Here is an 18,721-nt window from a genome sequence, read left to right as displayed (position 1 = left end):
ATGGTTGATGGCTTACAAGGGTGATCTTAACCATGTGATTGGCGGCCTTTTAATAAAAGATCAGAGCTAGCAATTTGTAATGTTCAAGACGAACAATGCATTTCTTACCATAAGAAAGCTCGATTGCTTTGCTGTCTCTTCGTGAGAGAAAACAAAACATGTGCTTGGTGGCTTACAATACAATGATGGTCCTAGCCATGTGATTGAGGGCATGTTAATGAAATATCAAAGTGTGATCAATTAACAATCTGTAATGGCTCTTAATGGTCCAGACGTATGGTCACATTGCAGTTGAGAAAAATATTCAATAATGGTCCAACCATAAGAGATTGGGCGAGGCTTAAGCAAATCATTGTCAACTCGGCACGGCATTGTTGAGTACTCAGTTGACATAGTCATAACTCTTACTCTTAACTTAGGATCCTAGCTTACCTACCAAAAATACGGAAAAAAGACTCTTAACTCAGGAGTGTTAGAGGAGTTTTGATTGACTTGGTAGGAAAAAATTCAGACTCGGATAAGAGCTCGGTCACAGGTAAAAGGGAATTGAATCAACTAGGGTGAGTCAATATTGACTCACTCATGAACTTTTGCCTATTATTGCAAATGATGAAGGAGAGAAGCATGTGGAACGTCCTCTTTGCAACATATAACTCAAAGCAACAAGACAAATACGTTTGTCCCTCCACCATTTGTTGTCTGTCTATCCAGGCACACAATTCATACGTTAGACCCTTTAGGTTGATAGGTGCAGCCGTCTCTATATCTTTAAAGGTTCGGTTTAGAAAGGGCCATTTTGTGGAATCTAATGTTATATTATTTCATATTATGGAAATGGAAACAGTTGATTTGAGGGTGCTAAGTAAACAATAACAAAGCTGATATTTATGTGTCCTTTTTACACCCCTCTTAATCTTAAAACATTTTCATTGTGCAGACCATATCTTCATCTTCATGAACTTGTTTTCAAACATTCAGCACTTCCTTTTCCATGAAGTTTCAAATGTGAGTGAGCTATAAGAGCCAGGCAGTGAACGCTTTATATGAGCGCGAAGAAGAATTTGAACATAGACGGGGTGGGTGTGTCTATGAAAAAAAAAAAAAACGAAAGGAAAGCAATACTAAACGGGATCCCGTGCTGAAAATAAAGAAGGGGTAAAAATAGCCGATTTGCTTAGTTTAATGTGTTGTCCCTCTCTTTTTCGTTTTATGTGCACATGTCCTGAAAGCACAGGATCCCATTGATAAAACATGCTTGGACTATTTCCCCCATATAAAGACACCAGAAATCTGTGGGATTTCATTCTACACACACTCCCTCTCCGAGTCATGTCTCAGCACCTGCTTCGTTTCACTAATTATAACAACCCTCCATGCAGAATCCCTGCCAAATGCCAAATCATCAACAACTCGTCCGAGCACATTATCGCAAGAGAAACAACCAAGCAATTACCACAGCTTAAATCGAAACCTCGGTCCTCTGTTGATACGAAGCCCTCCATTCCAACACCTAACAATCCATCCCAACTAAACCCATTGCAGAGACTGCTCGCATCTGCCTTAGATGCCGTCGAATATGGTGTCATCTCTAAGTTAGAAAAGAATCAAACACTACCCAAAACTATAGACCCATCTATACAAATTGCCGGTAACTTTGCTCCGGTACCCGAATCACCAGTCACGCATAATCTCGACCTCGTGGGTCAGATCCCTACCAGTCTCCGTGGGGTCTACGTCCGGAACGGCGCCAACCCCATGTTTATACCCTCCGGCGGGCACCACTTATTTGACGGTGACGGCATGGTTCATGCCGTCTCTCTAAACGGAAGTGATAGCCCCAGTTACAGCTGCCGTTTCACCCACACAAATAGACTCTCCCATGAAGAGATGTACGGTCGACCACTCTTTCCGAAACCCGTCGGAGAACTACATGGCCACCTCGGAATCGCGCGCTTGGCACTCTTCTTCACACGTGCTTTAGCTGGGATCATCGACTTCAGCCGTGGCACCGGCCTCGCTAACGCTGGCCTCGTCTACTTTAATGGCCGGTTCCTCGCCATGTCGGAGGACGACTTACCATACCACATTGGCATCACCCGTGACGGCGATATAAAGACCGTCGGCCGGTATGATTTCTCCGGCCATCTCCGGTCGTCCATGATCGCCCACCCTAAGGTGGACCCTACCACAGGCGAGCTTATTGCTCTAAGCTATGACATAAATAAGAGGCCTTACCTCAAGTACTTCAAATTCGATAAATATGGGAGAAAATCTGCTGACGTAGCTATCTCCCTCCATCAACCCACCATGATTCACGATTTTGCCATCACGGAAAACTCGGTCGTTATACCGGATCAGCAGGTCGTGTTCAAGATCTCAGAAATGGTACATGACGGGTCACCTGTTCTCTACGATCGTAACAAAACGCCTCGTTTCGGAGTCCTCCCGAAATGCGACTCGGATGAGTCGAGAATCCGGTGGGTCGACGTTCCAGACTGCTTTTGTTTCCATTTATGGAATGCCTGGGAGGAAAATACCGGCTCCGGCGAGGAAGTGGTGGTGGTGATTGGGTCCTGCATGTCGCCTCCCGATTCGGTCTTCAATGACTCGGACGAGCCGCTACGAAGTATACTATCAGAAATCCGTCTGAATCTTACGACCGGCGAGTCGACTCGGAAAGAAATCGTTCCGGGATTGAATCTGGAACCCGGGCAGGTGAACAAAATGCTGCTGGGTAGGAAGACCCGGTTCGCTTATCTTGCGATAGCCGAGCCATGGCCACGGTGCTGTGGGGTGGCTAAGGTTGATTTGGAAACGGGCGTTGTTACGAAATTTTTGTATGGTGAGGAGCGTTTCGGAAGCGAGCCTACTTTTGTGCCGGTCTCCGGAATAACGGCAAAGGAGGACGAGGGTTATGTATTGAGTTTCGTTCATGATGAGAAATCAAATGAGTCGGAGCTGGTGATAGCGAACGCAAGCAATATGCGGCAAGAAGCCGCCATTAAACTGCCGTCTAGAGTGCCGTACGGTATTCATGGAACTTTTGTTACTGCTGAAAATCTCGAAACACAGGAGCTTTGGCATTAGTCATGAAAAATCCATTAGAGCTTAGGAAAATAAAGAACGAAAAAGATCCGAACATATGTCCGAGAATGGAAATTGCCTAGATGCCATATATATAGTATATTTATAGCTAGAAATAGTTTACAAGGGAATGGAGACAACAAGCGACAGACCAGCTACGAAATGCCTTTTGCAGTGGACGCTAGCAATTCACTTTTTATTTTTAAAAATAGGAAAAATGTTTCTTTAAACATAACCCTAGATGCAATCTTTAGATGATCTTTTTCTTTTTCTTTTTTTTAGTGGGCTTAGTAAAACAATTATATTTGATGCACCCTACTGTGGGGAATAAGGAACCATTTAGACACACATTGGATTTCGATTTGAAAATATTTTGGATTAGAAATCTAGAATTTTAAAATTTACAAATTTATAAATAATGTCATTTGGATTATGTACATAAAGATTTATAAAAACTGGGGAATTCTAAACTGAAGGGGGCCTTGCAAAAAAGAGGTGAAAGGGCTCCCCCATTGGCTGCACATCACCATCATATTTGACTTTTCAGCTGTTATTAATGCATGATGGTGATGTGTAGCCAATAGGAGAGCTCCCTTCAGTTTATACTTCCTCATAAAAACTTCCATGAAAACTGCAGAACATATATTTCAGTAGTGACGGATGAGAATAATGGAGTAGTAGAGAATTCTAACTAGTTATGCTTTAAGAGCTGTGGTGCCATTCTTATTCTGCAGCTGCAACAATTCTGAGATGAAAAATGTTTCTACAGTTTCATATGACAAGAAGATGAATGGAGAGAAAGGACGAGATGGAAGAGAATGGTTTTTTCATGTGTATTCCTCACGATGCTTTTCATAATTTATTTAATCATAAAACGATATGTAGAATACTGCCCTTACAAAGCTGTTTATATATGCAAGTCAAAAAACACTAGTCTAACCTTCACAACACTCACACTCGAGTCGGTTTATAGATATCTGGCACGCCCAATTTTGCTAAAATCTCAAAGAACTGAGCCTAAAAACTCCCTTAAAACATCTCCTAATGGTTTTCCAGTACAAAGGGAGCACAGATCTACAAACAAAGGGAGCACAAATATAAAACATCTTCACTAATAAAGCGATGGTCCAGTCCACTTCAATATGCCTTGGTTTGGTCATGTTGGATTGGAATATGAGCAATAATAATAGCACCATTATTGTCATAACAGAAACATATAGAGCCTTGTATGTTGAATCCAACGCAATGAAAGAGTATCTTGAGGCAAAGTAACCTATACCATCCGCCAAAGATCGATAATTCAAAACTGATCTAGCAACTGATATACCCCAAAATACCCGTAACTCCGTAAGGCCCTAAAAACAAAAATTCGTTTAAATAGGGACATACTTGTGCAAAAGTTGAACGAGTGAAGCTTTGGGGAAATCGAGAACCGCAGAGGATTTTGAGGGTGGATTAAAAGTTTTCCAAAGGTATGTGGCTGGATTTTTGGGCTTGATTCTTCTTTTAGTCATTGATTCCACCATGGATTCTCATCTCGTTCATGAGAAATAGAGTTATTGAGGATTGATCTTGGGTTTGTGGATCATTTATTTATCGATCTTCATCCAACAAGTTTCTAATTGAAACTTTGATTATTGGATGGGGGCTTTAAAGTGAAAATCACAAACTTAGAGCAAATCTTGCTAATCTTGTGTTCTTCCATTAAATAAAACAAATCTTGGGTAGAAGAAATTGTTGGTTATGATCGGGACGAAATTTCGGTAATTTCGTCTGAAAAAAAAGGTGTTTCGAGAGCTAATACCAAATTTCGCCTGGGATTTCAGCTGAAATTTCGATTTCGGATAAGTCCGAAATTTTAGCCGAAACCAAAATTTAAAACCTTGCCATGGGCCCAACCCCAAGTACAACAAATTTACGTTGTGGTCTGTACATTTCGTTTGATTGCCAAATACTTACGTGCAATGACGTTGGGAGATGTAGTGAATAATCTGCTGACCTGGACACTGCCATCCAATTGCAGGAAGACAGGTCACTTTAACCCATGTGGCTAATGCCCCCAGTCGGAAAAAAGGCCGAAAAAGCGTTACTATGGAGCTAAATAGCTACCCAATCAGAGAAGATAACACGTGGAAGACAGCCAATAAAAACATTCTGAAATTTAGTGCCACGTAGTAAACAGAATTTTCCCATCTGTCTAAGGCCAACATCATAATAAATTCGGACACTTTTTTCTGTGGCGGCTCTTCTACTATGTCCGTCGATGGGGCCCACACTCTTACTCCCCTTCACCAATAAAAAAGAAACAAAATTTCTAAAAAGCGAAGACCTTTTTGCATAGTTTAAGATATCAGATACTACGGCTAAACTTATTCTAGAACGTTTCCACTCTCTCTTCAAGGGAAGTGATAAATTCGCCCATGTCTTCTTCCCAGGGACAGCTCCCTAGAGTAGGGGTGAACATGGTTCCGGTTCGAACCAAGGAACCGAACCGAACCGGCACATATGGTTCAGTTCGGTTCGGTTCCATATTTATATGGTTCGGTTCCGGTTCTGATATCCTGGAACCGATGGAAATTCGGTTCGGTTCTGGGTTGGGATCCCGGAACCGAAAACCGAACCGAGAACCGACTCTCACCTTAAAATCCAATGCCTCATCGCTTTATAAAATCACCCCACCCCTTTTAATTCACCCCTCTGTAACGTGTTGCTTTGCCTTTAAAATTTTAATTCACCCCCCAAATTTGTGCTTGATTATTCCAATTTGTGCATGTTTGTAGGTCATATATAATTTTTGCATTGTCCAAATTTGTGCCTGATTATTCCAAATTCGTGCATGTTAGTCTTTGTAGTTCATATATAAACAGGACCGAACCGATTATAAATACGATTAGGAAAAATATCTACATTTGGTGAAGGTTGGGTAAACCCAGAACCGAACCGATTATATATGGTTCTGGTTCGGTTCGGTTCCAAACATATATGGTTCGGTTCTGGTTCCAATTTCAAGGAACCGATTATATATGGTTCGGTTCTGGGTATACCCAAAAACCGAACCTAACCGAACCATGTCCACCCCTACCCTAGAGTGTTTTTATGAGTATCCTTTTACATTACAAGGGGCTGTTCCAAGGTAAGAATAGAAGTCTAAGTTTTGATTATTCTTGAATCACCGAGACAAAACTTTTTGGCTCTATTTCTCTCCCCACCAAACTTCAAATTTATTAAGGGCCCAAACCAAACGAGAAGATTTTGATTTGGATTTCTCATATTTGAAGCCCATTTTGCGTTGTGATTTGGATTCGGATCAAATCCTTGGATTTCCAAATCAGCTACTGACAGTGAAAAAAATTGGATTTCCAAATATGTTGTGGAAATAATTAATTGGAAATCCACATATGTGGCAGTTTCCTTCACCCTCTTTGCTCCTCAACCTCTCCCCTCCAGTAGTAATTGGCCCCTTCCCTCTTTGTCTCCCTCCACATGAGTTGGCGGTTCTATTCATTTTGTATTCAGAACTCAATTCCAAATCCAAATACAAAATATGAGCTATCCAAAATAAAGGTTCTCGATGAATTGTGGGGAATTTCGTACTTATAGCTGGTGATTACAGAGACCAAGATACACGAAGAGATTGACTGATTACAAAAATGGGAGAATAATATTTCAACCCCATATCTCTACCATTTCCATGTCTGTTCTTGAACATAACTTCATTTTAGGGAAAAGACGAGCAATGGAAGAGGAAATGAAGTCATTTTAAGGAAAACACAAACAAAAGAGGGCGGAAATATCATTTACAAAAAAAATGTACATACGAACAAAAACTCCACTCCCTAGTAAACCATTTTCTAGCTGTAAAAGGGGAGATTAAAGGGGAGATCTAAAGCAGATCAGTCAACAGGGAGATTAAGGGTGGAAGAAAGAAACATTGTTTGGTTTGACTTGCAAATATTGGGGGGGGTTTGGGATAAGGGCAAAAAGATCTCCCCAAGATCTTCTCCACAAATTTCTTTGATTTGAAGAAATTTGGAGCGAAGATCTAGAGCGCTCCACATCACCCAACCGTCACCCGACTGTGCTAGTGGTCAAAGACCTTAAAAAACAACCAAACAATCTCAAGAAGATGTTCTCCCCTCAATCTCCTTAAAAATAGCCAACCAAACAAAGCATATAGGACATCTTTACAATTTCCATTCACAGCTTTATCCTTCTTTATTTTTCTAAGCTCTAATGGAATTTACATTACTAAAACCCGAGCTCCTGCTTTTCGAGATTTTCAGCACTCACAAAGGTCCCATGAATACCGTACGGCACTCTAGACGGCAACTTAACCGAGGCTTCTTTCTGCATATTGATTGCATTCACGATAAAAAACTCCGACTCATTCGATTTCTCATCATGAACGAAACTCAATAGATAACCCTCGTCTTCCTCTCTCGTTTCGGAGGCCGGCACAAAAGTCGGCTCGCCTCCGAAACGCCCCTCACCATACAAAAATTTCGTAACAGCTCCCGTTTCCAAATCAACCTTAGCCAAGCCACAACATCTCGGCCACGGCTCGGCTATTGCAAGATAAGCAAACCGAGTCTTTCTACCCAGTAGCATCTTGTTCACCTGCCCAGCTTCCAAATTCAAACCCGGAACGATTTCTCTCCGAGTCGACTCACCGGTTTTAAGATTTAAACGTATTTCTGATAATATACTTTGTAACGGCTCGTCGGATTCGTTGAATACCGAGTCAGGAGGCGACATGCAGGACCCAATCACGACCACAATTTCCTCACCGGACCCGGAATATTCCTCCCACGCATTCCATAAATGGAAACAGAAACAGTTTGGAACGTCAACCCACCGAATTCTCGACTCGTCCGAGTCGCATTTCGGCAAGACTCCGAAACGCGGGATTTTGTTACGATCGTAGAGAACTGGTGAGCCGCCACGAGCCATTTCGGAGATCTTGAACACAACCTGGTGATCAGGTATAACAACCGAGTTCTCCGTGATGGCAAAATCGTGAATCATGGTAGGTTGTTGGAGGGTGATTGCCACGTCAGTAGATTTTCTCCCATATTTATCGAATTTGAAGTATTTCAAGTAAGGCCTTTTGATAACGTCATAGCTCAGTGCCATGAGCTCGCCTGTGGTAGGGTCCACCTTAGGGTGGGCTATCATGGTCGACCGGAGCTGGCCGGAAAAATCATACCTTCCGACGGTCTTTAGATCTCCGTCACCGGTGATGCTAACGTGGTACGGCAGGTCATCCTCCGACATGGCGAGGAGTCGGCCGTTGAAGTAGACGAGACCGGCGTTAGCTACGCCAGTGCCGAGACTGGCGTTAACTACTCCGGCTAAGGCACGTGCGAAGAAGAGTGCCAAGCGTGCGAGTCCTAAGTGGCCATGTAGTTCTCCGATGGGTTTCGGAAAGAGAGGCTTACCGTATATCTCTTCATGGGAGAGTCTATTTGTGCCGGTGAAACGGCAGCTGTAACTGGGGTTATTACTTCCGTTTAGTGTAACGGCGTGGACCATTCCGTCACCGTCAAATAGGTGGTGCCGACCTGAGGGTGAAAACATGGGGTTGGCTCCATTTCTGATGTAGACCCCACGAAGAACGGATGGGATCTGACCCACCACGTCGAGATTATACCTGACTGGTGATTCGGGCACCGGAGCAAAGTTACCGGCAATTTGTATAGATGGGTCTACGGTTTTGGGTAGAGTTTGATTCTTCTCTAATTTAGCTATAACTCCATATTCGAGGGAATCTAAGGCTGATGCCAATAGTCTCTGTAATGGGTTTAGTTGGGATGGATTTTTAGGTGTTGGAATGGAGGGCTTTGGAGATTTTGATTTACGCAGTGGGTTTAATTGCTTGGTTGTTTCTCTGGGGAAAATTTGCTCGGATGGGTTGACAATGATTTGGCATTTGGCCGGAATTCTGCATGTATCCGGAGAAGAATTGGCCGGAATTTTGCATGGGGGGTTGTTGGAGAGACGAAGCAGGTGCTGAGGCATGACTCAGTGAGAGAGAGAGAGACTGTAGAATGGAATCCCTTACATATGTTGTCTTTATATGGGGGAAATAGTTCAAGGTTGGAATGAGGGTGTGTTCACACGTGTCGAGGAGGGACTTGAAGACAGGTGAGCATGTTTAGCACGTGGGGGAGGGCATGGGTGTTTGTGGTTTGCGGTGATACAGTGGGTAGAGCCATGTGGGCCCATGCACTTGACCACCTCCTCCCCCATGCAATTTGAGCGGACGTTTCTATGCTCTTAAAGCATGCCACCACCCAACCCTTCTGCTGTGGTCAAACCACTCTCTTTATATCCCGCTTCACACGTGTCATAATGGCTACTCTCTGACACGTGTCTTCTCTCCCTTCTACAGGGAACCCATACGTAGATTCGTATTTTTACAGATACACCCACACCGTCTACGTTAGAATTCTTGTTTGCGCTCATATAAAGTGTTCACTGCCTAGCTATTCTAAATCACTCACTTAAACCCCTAATTTGAAACTGCATGGAAAAAGAAGTGGTGATTGTTTGAGGGAGATGGTATTTTCACCCGGCTGCAGTACGCATACGCCCTCTTATAACGTGATTTTGACGTAAACAGTGGGAAACCTTAGCGCTTTTTTACGTCAAATCACTTCAAAAGAGGGGCGCATGCGTACTGGAGGGGGAGTGAAAATATCATCACCCTTGTTTGAGAACATGTTTACGTCGAAAAAAGGAGTCATAAAAAAAGGGAATAATTACATTTACACCCCCTCTAGTTTCTGACACATCCACTTCCACCCCTATAGTTTAAAAAGTGACAAATACACCCCTGTAGTTTCAATTTGTTTAAGGATTCGGGACCCATACCCGAATCCAAACACTACCAAACGCTTTGGATTCGGGTATGGGCCCACATTATTTGGATGATCCAAAGCGTTCATTTGATGGGTCCTGACATAGATAGGGTGTGCCCAAAAAATCAGCTCCATCGGATCATCCTAACCCTTCAATCTATGGACGAACCTTCAGCTGAGGGGGCAAACCTTAAACCAATTAGAACTACAAGGGTGTATTTGTCACTTTTTAAACTATAGGGGTGGAAGTGGATGTGTCAGAAACTAGAGGGGGTGTAAATGTAATTATCCCATGTCAAAAAAGGGGCGTGTAAGAATCTGCTCTGTTATTTTGTCTTGCACCCTTAAATTAATGAGGTTCTCCATCCTATATATATATATATATATATATATATATATATATATATATATATATATATATATAAGTAAGTAAAGCGGAATCCTCTAAGCCGTGGTGGTGCCACGTGGCAGCCCCTCTCCAAAATCGCAACTAGCAAAGGTTTTTAAAATCGCAATTTATGGCTTTGTGAGGAACTTAAACGCCTATTTTTTGAGGTATTAAATATTGCATCGCTACTTTTAAGGCAATTTTAAAGCATTTAAGATTTCCCATTAAATATTTCTCAATCCTCTCAACGTATATCTTTTCCATTTCCTAAAATATTTGTCTCTTCACCTTTCCCGATTCACCTCCTTAAATTAGTAATTAAATCTCATAAAGACCCCACAAATCCTCCCAAAATCAACGACCCTCTCTTTTTTTTTTGAAATGGCAATAATTATATATAACAAATTTAGGAGGCCGAGATAGACCACCCATATCTACAATAGAAAGCAAGAAAGAAACAGGAACGAAGAAAAAACAAAATACAGAGAAAACCCCTTCTCAGGGAGGAAGGTGGTCGAACCACATAATAGAAGCACAGGAGACACCACGCTTAGCTAGCGCATCCGCCTTATCATTTGCCGATCTTCTAACATGTTGAAAGCCGATAGTGGACCCCGCAGTTAAGTCCTCAATCTCATCAAAAATGGAAAGAAATCTCCACGGAGGAGCCACCCCACCTTTCAGCCAACGAATCACATTTAACGAATCTCCCTCAACAATTGTCTGATCCATCAACTTTCTATCAATATTCAAAATGCCAAAATGTTCCGCCCTCACTTCCGCATCTGAGGAATCAGACACACCAATAGAGCCGTAGTATGCCCACATAACATCCCCCTTATCATTGTGACAAACCCCTCCCACTCCTGCCGGACCCGGATTGCCGAAACTCGCACCATCGAAATTAACCTTATACATGTTTTGAGCAGGGGGCTTCCACCTTTGCAAAATAAGATCTCTGCGCTCAACACTAAAGCACACCTTCTGCCACCCTTTCCAAAGATCAAAAGCCGATATAAACCGGAAGGATGTGAGGCATCTCACCCAAGATATAACCAAGGTGATGATCTTCAATTTAATCCAATGAGGATTCATGGCTTTCCCCTCAAAGACTCTAAAGTTCCTCTCCTTCCATATAGACCACCACGTAGCTAGTAAACAAAAATTCCACAAGGTTTTTCCTTTTTCCTTCCAAGGAACCCCTCCCCATTGGTGCAATAGCGACGGAATAGATTTTGGAAAAACCAAACAAATCCCAAATCTCATGAAGATGAATTGTCATATGATCCTAGAGAACGAACAATGCATAAACAAATGATCCACAGATTCCCCATCATGCAAACATAGTGGGCAATGATCAATAAGCCACATACCACGGTTTCTCAGAAAAATAATAGTTTGTATTCTATCACGACAAACCGCCCAACCAAAGATACAAACTCTAGGTGGGCAATGAAATTTTCATACCTTTGCCGAACATGAAGGGTTAGAAATGAGCATAATACTTTTATAGAAAGATTTAGCCGAGAAAGTCCCAGAAGGTTCCTCAATCCAAAGCCTTTTATCCTCTCCATTCCTTTTAATGTAACAACCCTCAAGAAGGGCCCGCAGGTTAGAGACCAATTCCACCTCCCACTTAAAAAATGATATTCTAAACCCAGGGTTCCACACAAGAACACCCTCATTCCACTCAAAGCAATCGCTAACAAAGGCCTCCCTATTTGAAGCCATATTGAATAATCTCGAAAATCGACACGTAAAGGACACATCCCCACACCACACATCCTTCCAGAATGATATTCTATCACCCCTATACACTCTAAATCTAACCTTTAACTTGAAAAGAGAAGACATTTTTAGAATGTCTCTCCAAACCGACAACCCTTTTTTTGCAAACAAGTCCAAGGATTCCCATCTCCCCATATCACATCCATACTTACTTCTAATGACCTTGACCCACCAACGATCATGCTCATCCCCAAATCTCCATAACCATTTACCCAAGAGCGCATGATTAAAATCTCTAATTCTCCTGATACCCAAACCACCAAACTTTATGGGGACACAAACCTCCTCCCATTTGACCAAAGCAATTTCTCTCTTATCCTCATTCCCACCCCACAAGAATCTCCTCTGGATCTGTTCAATCCTAAAGGAGACACTAATATGGCATTTAAATAAAGACATGAAGTATATAGGTATATTGGACAATACCGCCTTAACCAGCACAAGCCTACCACCACGAGAAACAAGATTCATTTTCCATGTACATAATCTTCTCTCGATCCTCTCAACTATAGGAACCCACAGATCTTTATTCGGTCGACCAACCCCTAACGAAAGGCCCAAATATGAGGAAGGCAACGCGTCCAGCTGACATCCCAGAATCACAGCAATTTCCAGAGCCCTCTCCTCAGGAATATTCAAAGCAAAAATTTTAGACTTGTGGAAATTAGATTTTTGGCCTGAAATGAGCTCATAGCATCTCAAAATGGCTTTTAAGTTTCTCACTTGCCCAATCTCCGGCTCAACGACCCTCTCTCTCTCAACCCTTTTCTTTGCATCTTCCCCCTCATCTCTTAAAATCCCTCAAAATCAGTTACAAATGAAATAACCTCTTCCATTCTAAACGAACAAGACTCTTTTCATATATATTTATTCATTTCTTCTTCTTTTTTTCCTGCTTCTTCCTGGCTATTATCTGCTTCAAGAAAGGCATAAACTTCACACACCCAGCAACATTTTCTCATCACAGAGTTTAATCACAGTACTCTTCAAATGGCCTCGAAGTTTCTCTTGGCCAAATTTTAATCTCTTTTCAACATTTTCTCATATCCAGTTTATACCATCCATTTCCGATTGCTATGAGCAATCACCCCCAACAGCCCCTCGGTGGAATTCAAGTGGTAATCCTAATTCCATTGTACCCGGCCCATATGTCCCATGCTAATAGGACAATAACGTATTTCTGTTTTACTATATCATCAGGAAATTGGGTTATTTGACTTTGTATTTTATTTTTATGATTGAAAATTTAAATGGAAAGTGGGTAGGTTTTGTCTTTTCCCATTTGATTTTCTGCATATTATTGGGAGGATGGATCCATGAATTTTCGGTGATGGGGTTGAAGGTGAAAACATCGGGTTCGGAGGGAGCTTTGTGTGAAAACAACTAATTACTCAAAAGGCTTAATTTGTTGCGTAATTAATTAAGGTTCATTCTTGGGGATTTTTTTATGTATATGAATGTCTTTTCTGCTATTGTTTTCTTTTTCTTTCTTCTTTAATTCTATTATTTTCTTTGTCGCCCCTTTAACATAAAGCCATTCAACAGCGCACTTTTTCAGGAGAGAACAGCAACCTAGCATCAGACTTTGACATTTTCTGTGTGTGTATTTTGACTATTTTCTCCCCCATGAACTATTGACTTCCAGCTATTGATTTTATCTATGACTTATGTTCAATCTGGATGGATTTTAAATATTTTTACATTTTAGTTGTTGGATGTTAAGACGTTGAGTCCCTGTTGTTTAAGATATAAAAGAAACCAGGCTTTTCTTTGAGACATTATTGAATCCAAGCACATGAATTTGATTAACTTCACTTCTGTTCATGGTCTTCTAATTGCAGTTTAATTTCTCTTAGTGGAATCCTAAATGAGGCATTAAGGATCATCAAGGGTCTACGAGCATCCGATAAAGGTCATTTCCTTGGCATTTAGCACTGCTTAAAGTTTCTCCTGGGATTATAGTGTGGTTTGATGGTAAAAGCAAGTGGGGGCACAAATTGTTGATATAGCTCCTTTTATTTCATTTTTCATTTTTTTCTTCTTCTTCTTCTTGATTCTTTTATTCCATAAATGGGCTTCTGTGTATTTTTCTTTGAAAAATACAAGTATATTTTTAAATATGCACACACATGTCAATACATCAGTGTACCTTTCACTGATGAAAGCACTGCATTATTTTGAGATTTAAGGGTTTCTGTTCACTTTTATTTTTATTGTCTTGGTGCTTTTATTTTGAGACCGATCTAGCGGAGCATAGCTTTTTTATTTGTTTTTATTTTATTTGGAGTACCTTCCCCATGCTACCTTTCGAGGATTTAGATGCTTGCAATATGTTTGGATTTTGAGAATGCTTGCAATATTTGGAACATGTTTGGAGTGAGTATCAGGTCTCAAAATCCAAGTCCCTGTTCAATTTGGATTTTGGGAATTGATTTTGCCGAAGGGATATTTCTTCTCTGTGTTATCGAGTGCATGTAATTTTGTATAGCATTTTGGTTCTCATTCTGTTTTATCTTTGCTGAAATTTGATTATTTTGGCTACCGTTCCATGTTGGATCTTGCTTTTATTTGAAGTTCAGTTATTAATGTCGTTGTGCACTGTTTGCAGGAGTGTCTGAGAAAGTGTTCAGATAAACATGGCTTGCAGCTACATATGATTTATTGAGAAGAAAGTGCAGATTGGTTATCGGAGGTACAAATAACCATCTCTTATTTTGAGTTCCGGGAACTTTGGGCTTGGTATTTGGCATTTTTGCTATGTTTCCTAATTCCATTGCCTTTATAATTATGTAACAGAAAACTCCGAAATCTTTGTGCAACAAATGAGCATGTTCCTAATGTCCATTTATTTCAAGGTATGATAAATCTTTTATCAATTGTCCTCCATTTTGATATGTTTTAAAATTTCCTTGGCTCTATGATTCTTTAACAGCAACCTACAAAATCTTTGTGCAGCCACTGAGCATGTCCTCCTTGCAACTTATTTATTTCTAATTTTGTTTCGGATTCATGATTTGTTAGGAGAAATGTAATGAATTCCTTTGTTTTTGGGCAATTCATTACTTTTTGTTCAAGATATATATCCTTTGGATGGATTTCTTATGGCCCTTTTGTTGAAATTTTCTCTATATGCTACTTATGAATGTTTGGTTTTCGTTTCTTAAACTTTCTTTTTTTGGTCCGCCCTGTGCATCGCACGGGTCTGCAACTAGTTTCCATAATAGGAAATAATAGCATTGGATTCCACAATCCTACTAGGATATATTGAATATTTGAGTATTCAACTCAGAGTGTCATTCACTCATTTGTGATTTTTTCATAAATTGTTCCTTTCTAAAATTACTGAAAAAACTTCAAAAATTGAAGAGACGGATGCACCTATCAAGCTACGGGAGAGGCTAATTTAGCGTCTCTTTAGGGGTGATGATATCAGCACCCCCTTTATTTGTGTAAAGGCACCCCTGACTTGAGTAAGCTTTTTTTTTGGTAGGTAAGCTTCTTTTTTTTGTTTACTCTTATTTGTAGCTTATTTCGAATTGTAAATGCAGGAGAATTTTTAGCTTTATTAGAGTAAAACAAAAAAACAGAAGGCAGAGATGATTTCAGACATGTGTCAATGAATACAAACGCTTCGAGAATTGCAACGGAAATATAAGGGCCCGTTTGGATGCGGAGAAGATTTTGATTTGGATTTCTCACATTTACAGCCCTTTTTGTATTGTAATTTGGATCCGATCAAATTCTTGGATTTCAAATTTAGCAGCTGACAGTGAAAAAAAATCAGATTTTCAGATAAGCTGTGCAAATAAGAAATTGGAAATCCACAGATCTGGCAGTTTCCTTCACCCTCTTTGCTCCTCAACCTCTCCCTTCCAATAGGAAGTACCCCCTTCTCCCTCTCTCTCCCTCAACATGAGCTGCCGGATCTATTCATTTTGTATTCAAAACTCAATTCCAAATCCAAATACAATATATCCAAACGGGCCCTAATGTTTCTCGAGGATTATTACCATCTGCTTTTCGCATAGAGCTACATTGAAATTCATGTGTTCGCTTCCCCCTTATATTTTGTCTTATTTGGAGGACTAAGTGTCACGTTAATTTTAATTTTTGGGAGTCTGGATATCACCGTTAGGATCGAGCCTAACGTGAGCAATTTGGGTCTCAAACAACGACATCTGAGTGGAATTAAGACCATTGATCTTGAGACGATCCAGATGATCATAGCCTCATTCCAAGGGGACATTGCATCTGTTAGATCGAGACTTAAACGATCAACGCTCGACGGGCGGCCGGGGGGGGGGGGTGTGAATTGTGAATATCCTCCCCCATAAATTAACTCTAATTTGCCCTGATGTTGACTGTTGACTCACCCAAGGGTATTGACTCACTCGCTATCACGAATTCTAGATTTTCAAATGAGACAACTAGGGACTGAGCCCGGCCATGTGATATCAGCGTGATCGTGTTTTCTAGTGGGCCCCAATATGGGACAAAAATGCTGCTACCCACGTAATTCTAATCGTGGAAACTGAATCTGCGTCTCCATCCAAACCTTTTATGGGTACCTTTTCCGCCCACTTATTAGATGGGTGGTGATGTGCCAGTAATCTGGCTAAGGTTTGCGCAGAGTGAGGAATCAAAAGAATCATGGCTGAAAGGTCACAAGAAAATTTGGCCAAAACGCTCACAAAGAGCCAAACATACCCCTTCCAAATTAGCTGATTATGTAATTCACTAGTATTGGGCATTTTGATCTCTTAGGCTTAATGTTTGTCGCTCATATGTGTTTAGCCTTGTTTCTCCCTCTCTCGCATGTTCTGAATTAGGGTTGGTTTTGTGGTATTATTGTATCATCTTTCTTTTTATCAAATAAAAAGGGTTCGTGTAGAGTGGAGCCCCATTAATATCTTATTTTGAGAGAAAGGGTGCCATTTTTCCCTTTATACTTTGTTTTATTTACAGACTAACCCCTATCTTTTGGTAGATTCACCACCCAATGTTTTATTATTTTTAACCACAAATTGCGCTGCCGTTACTCGTTGGTTGAACAACACGTGAGAAAAATAGAGATTGGGCCCACTCTTGTGTTTGTCAGTTAGTGGGCCCTATTATGAGAAAGTGGTGAGAGTGAGTTGGCCCACCCACATGACGTTCTTCTCATCATTTTTTCGATTGCTGCCGCACGGAGTGAAAGCCCACCAACTTGTTACATATGCTGTGCGTGCGTATCGTATCGGTGAGAAGAAAGTGTAAATATTTAAGATACCAAAGAGGGAAAATTGTATTTGTTTCCTCTAGCTATATTTCTTTCCATTGAGAGTACGCGATGTCACTTCTTGATTAACTCACCATAACCATAGTAACAAAAAGGGAATAGAAAAATGAAGAAGCTTTTTTAGTTATGGTAAGTTGGTAGGCTTCTTGAATTCCTTGGGTCTCTCCCAATTAAGGTTAGTGGCTTTCATGATCTCATTGATGACATTCTCTGAGGATGAAGTGATGCAAGGTATTATGCTGCATGGTTGTCAATAAATAAACTAGTGTTTGATACGTACTGTGACAAATGATGCCCCCCTGAGCAAGATAATAGAGTCCACTCAATATTCGATCACTCAGTCTCTGTCATCTTTTCGTCGAACGACCCATCGACCCATTGTCTGTATCGTGTGGCCGTCCCTCGATTAGAGATCTGTGATTCATCACATGACAATCCCTAATCAAGTATTGCACACACCCACATGCATTGTTTTTTAAAGTATATTTATATGTTGTTATTTTGTATAAATAAACGTATTTCCAATTGGGTATCTTTATCAATCTTATGTCATTTGCAATGGGGCATTGGGAGATGATGAGCCTGCCACATTAGTTGGTGAACTACCTTGGTGTGGATGGTTCATGACAGAGAGATATGAACCCTTATCTCACATTCTTAACGGTGGTTATTTCTCATTGAAATCAGCATAAGGCTTTTAGAGAAAGTGTAGCCGTCCACTGTTTTCTGCCTAGGATCGGTATCATCCATGATCGAATGCCATCTTTCTGCTAAAGTTTAAAAGCCGTAGATGGAGGTATTTATGTCTGATCTTCTCGCGTTTAACTTATTAAACCGTATGCCTATGGATTGTTAGCACAACATATAAAATATAGTATAGTAAAAATTGTTTTACAGTATCTACTCCATACTTTTGCCCATACACAAGTGTACATGAGAGTATCCATTTGTAACAACATCTTCAAATAGAATACTAGATAAATCACTCTCTACTCCTAAAGTGCACTTATAATCTTCTCTAATTTAATTAATGGTAGAGAGAGAGAGAGAGAGAGAGAGTGATTGGTTTTACTTATATTAAACATGGACAATGGTGTTACGTTCCAGTCGTGCAATTCTGTTGTAGCATGAGATGTATTGACTTTAGACTAAGTCAGATTAGGCATCCCACCCACCGACCACGCTTGTATGTATATTTTTTAAAATTTTATGGCAGGCAAGTGGCCAATCTCTCTCTTAATTGTTTTACTGTGCGACAGATCTTATAAAGATAATTCTCCGAAAAAGAATGAATAAACCTATCCGGAGTGGATCTCATGCAGG

General features: G+C 40.8%; 2 protein-coding genes and 1 long non-coding RNA gene across 3 annotated transcripts; 2 read left to right on the top strand and 1 right to left on the bottom strand.

Moving 5' to 3' along the window:
- Window positions 1-835: 835 nt before the first annotated feature.
- LOC143862299 (9-cis-epoxycarotenoid dioxygenase NCED6, chloroplastic-like) lies at window positions 836-3,354 on the top strand. The gene has a single exon (XM_077373320.1). It carries the CDS (start codon window positions 1,252-1,254, stop codon window positions 3,085-3,087), a length of 1,836 nt encoding a protein of 611 aa, XP_077229435.1. The 5' UTR covers window positions 836-1,251; the 3' UTR covers window positions 3,088-3,354.
- Window positions 3,355-6,823: 3,469 nt separating this feature from the next.
- Window positions 6,824-9,113, bottom strand: LOC143860861 (9-cis-epoxycarotenoid dioxygenase NCED3, chloroplastic-like). Its single transcript, XM_077371703.1, has one exon. The coding sequence runs from the start codon at window positions 9,100-9,102 to the stop codon at window positions 7,333-7,335; it is 1,770 nt and encodes a 589-aa protein (XP_077227818.1). The 5' UTR covers window positions 9,103-9,113; the 3' UTR covers window positions 6,824-7,332.
- A 4,816-nt stretch (window positions 9,114-13,929) lies between these two features.
- Window positions 13,930-15,088, top strand: LOC143860582 (uncharacterized). The gene is made up of 3 exons (XR_013239755.1): window positions 13,930-14,032; window positions 14,729-14,812; window positions 14,917-15,088. It is a non-coding gene; the product is annotated as an uncharacterized LOC143860582 (long non-coding RNA).
- The last annotated feature ends 3,633 nt before the right edge of the window (window positions 15,089-18,721 follow it).

The sequence above is a fragment of the Tasmannia lanceolata genome, unplaced genomic scaffold (genome assembly GCF_043159265.1).
Source record: "Tasmannia lanceolata isolate RefF3 unplaced genomic scaffold, GAP_Taslan_0.1 ptg000037l, whole genome shotgun sequence".
NCBI lineage: Eukaryota > Viridiplantae > Streptophyta > Magnoliopsida > Canellales > Winteraceae > Tasmannia > Tasmannia lanceolata.
Note: the sequence above shows the minus strand (reverse complement) of the source record. Positions and strands in the feature narration are given on the sequence as shown.

Bases quoted from the DNA above. Each gene is read 5' to 3' on its own strand.
- LOC143862299 (XM_077373320.1), top strand. From the start codon at position 1,252: ATGCTTGGACTATTTCCCCCATATAAAGACACCAGAAATCTGTGGGAT.
- LOC143860861 (XM_077371703.1), bottom strand. From the start codon at position 9,102: ATGCCTCAGCACCTGCTTCGTCTCTCCAACAACCCCCCATGCAAAATT.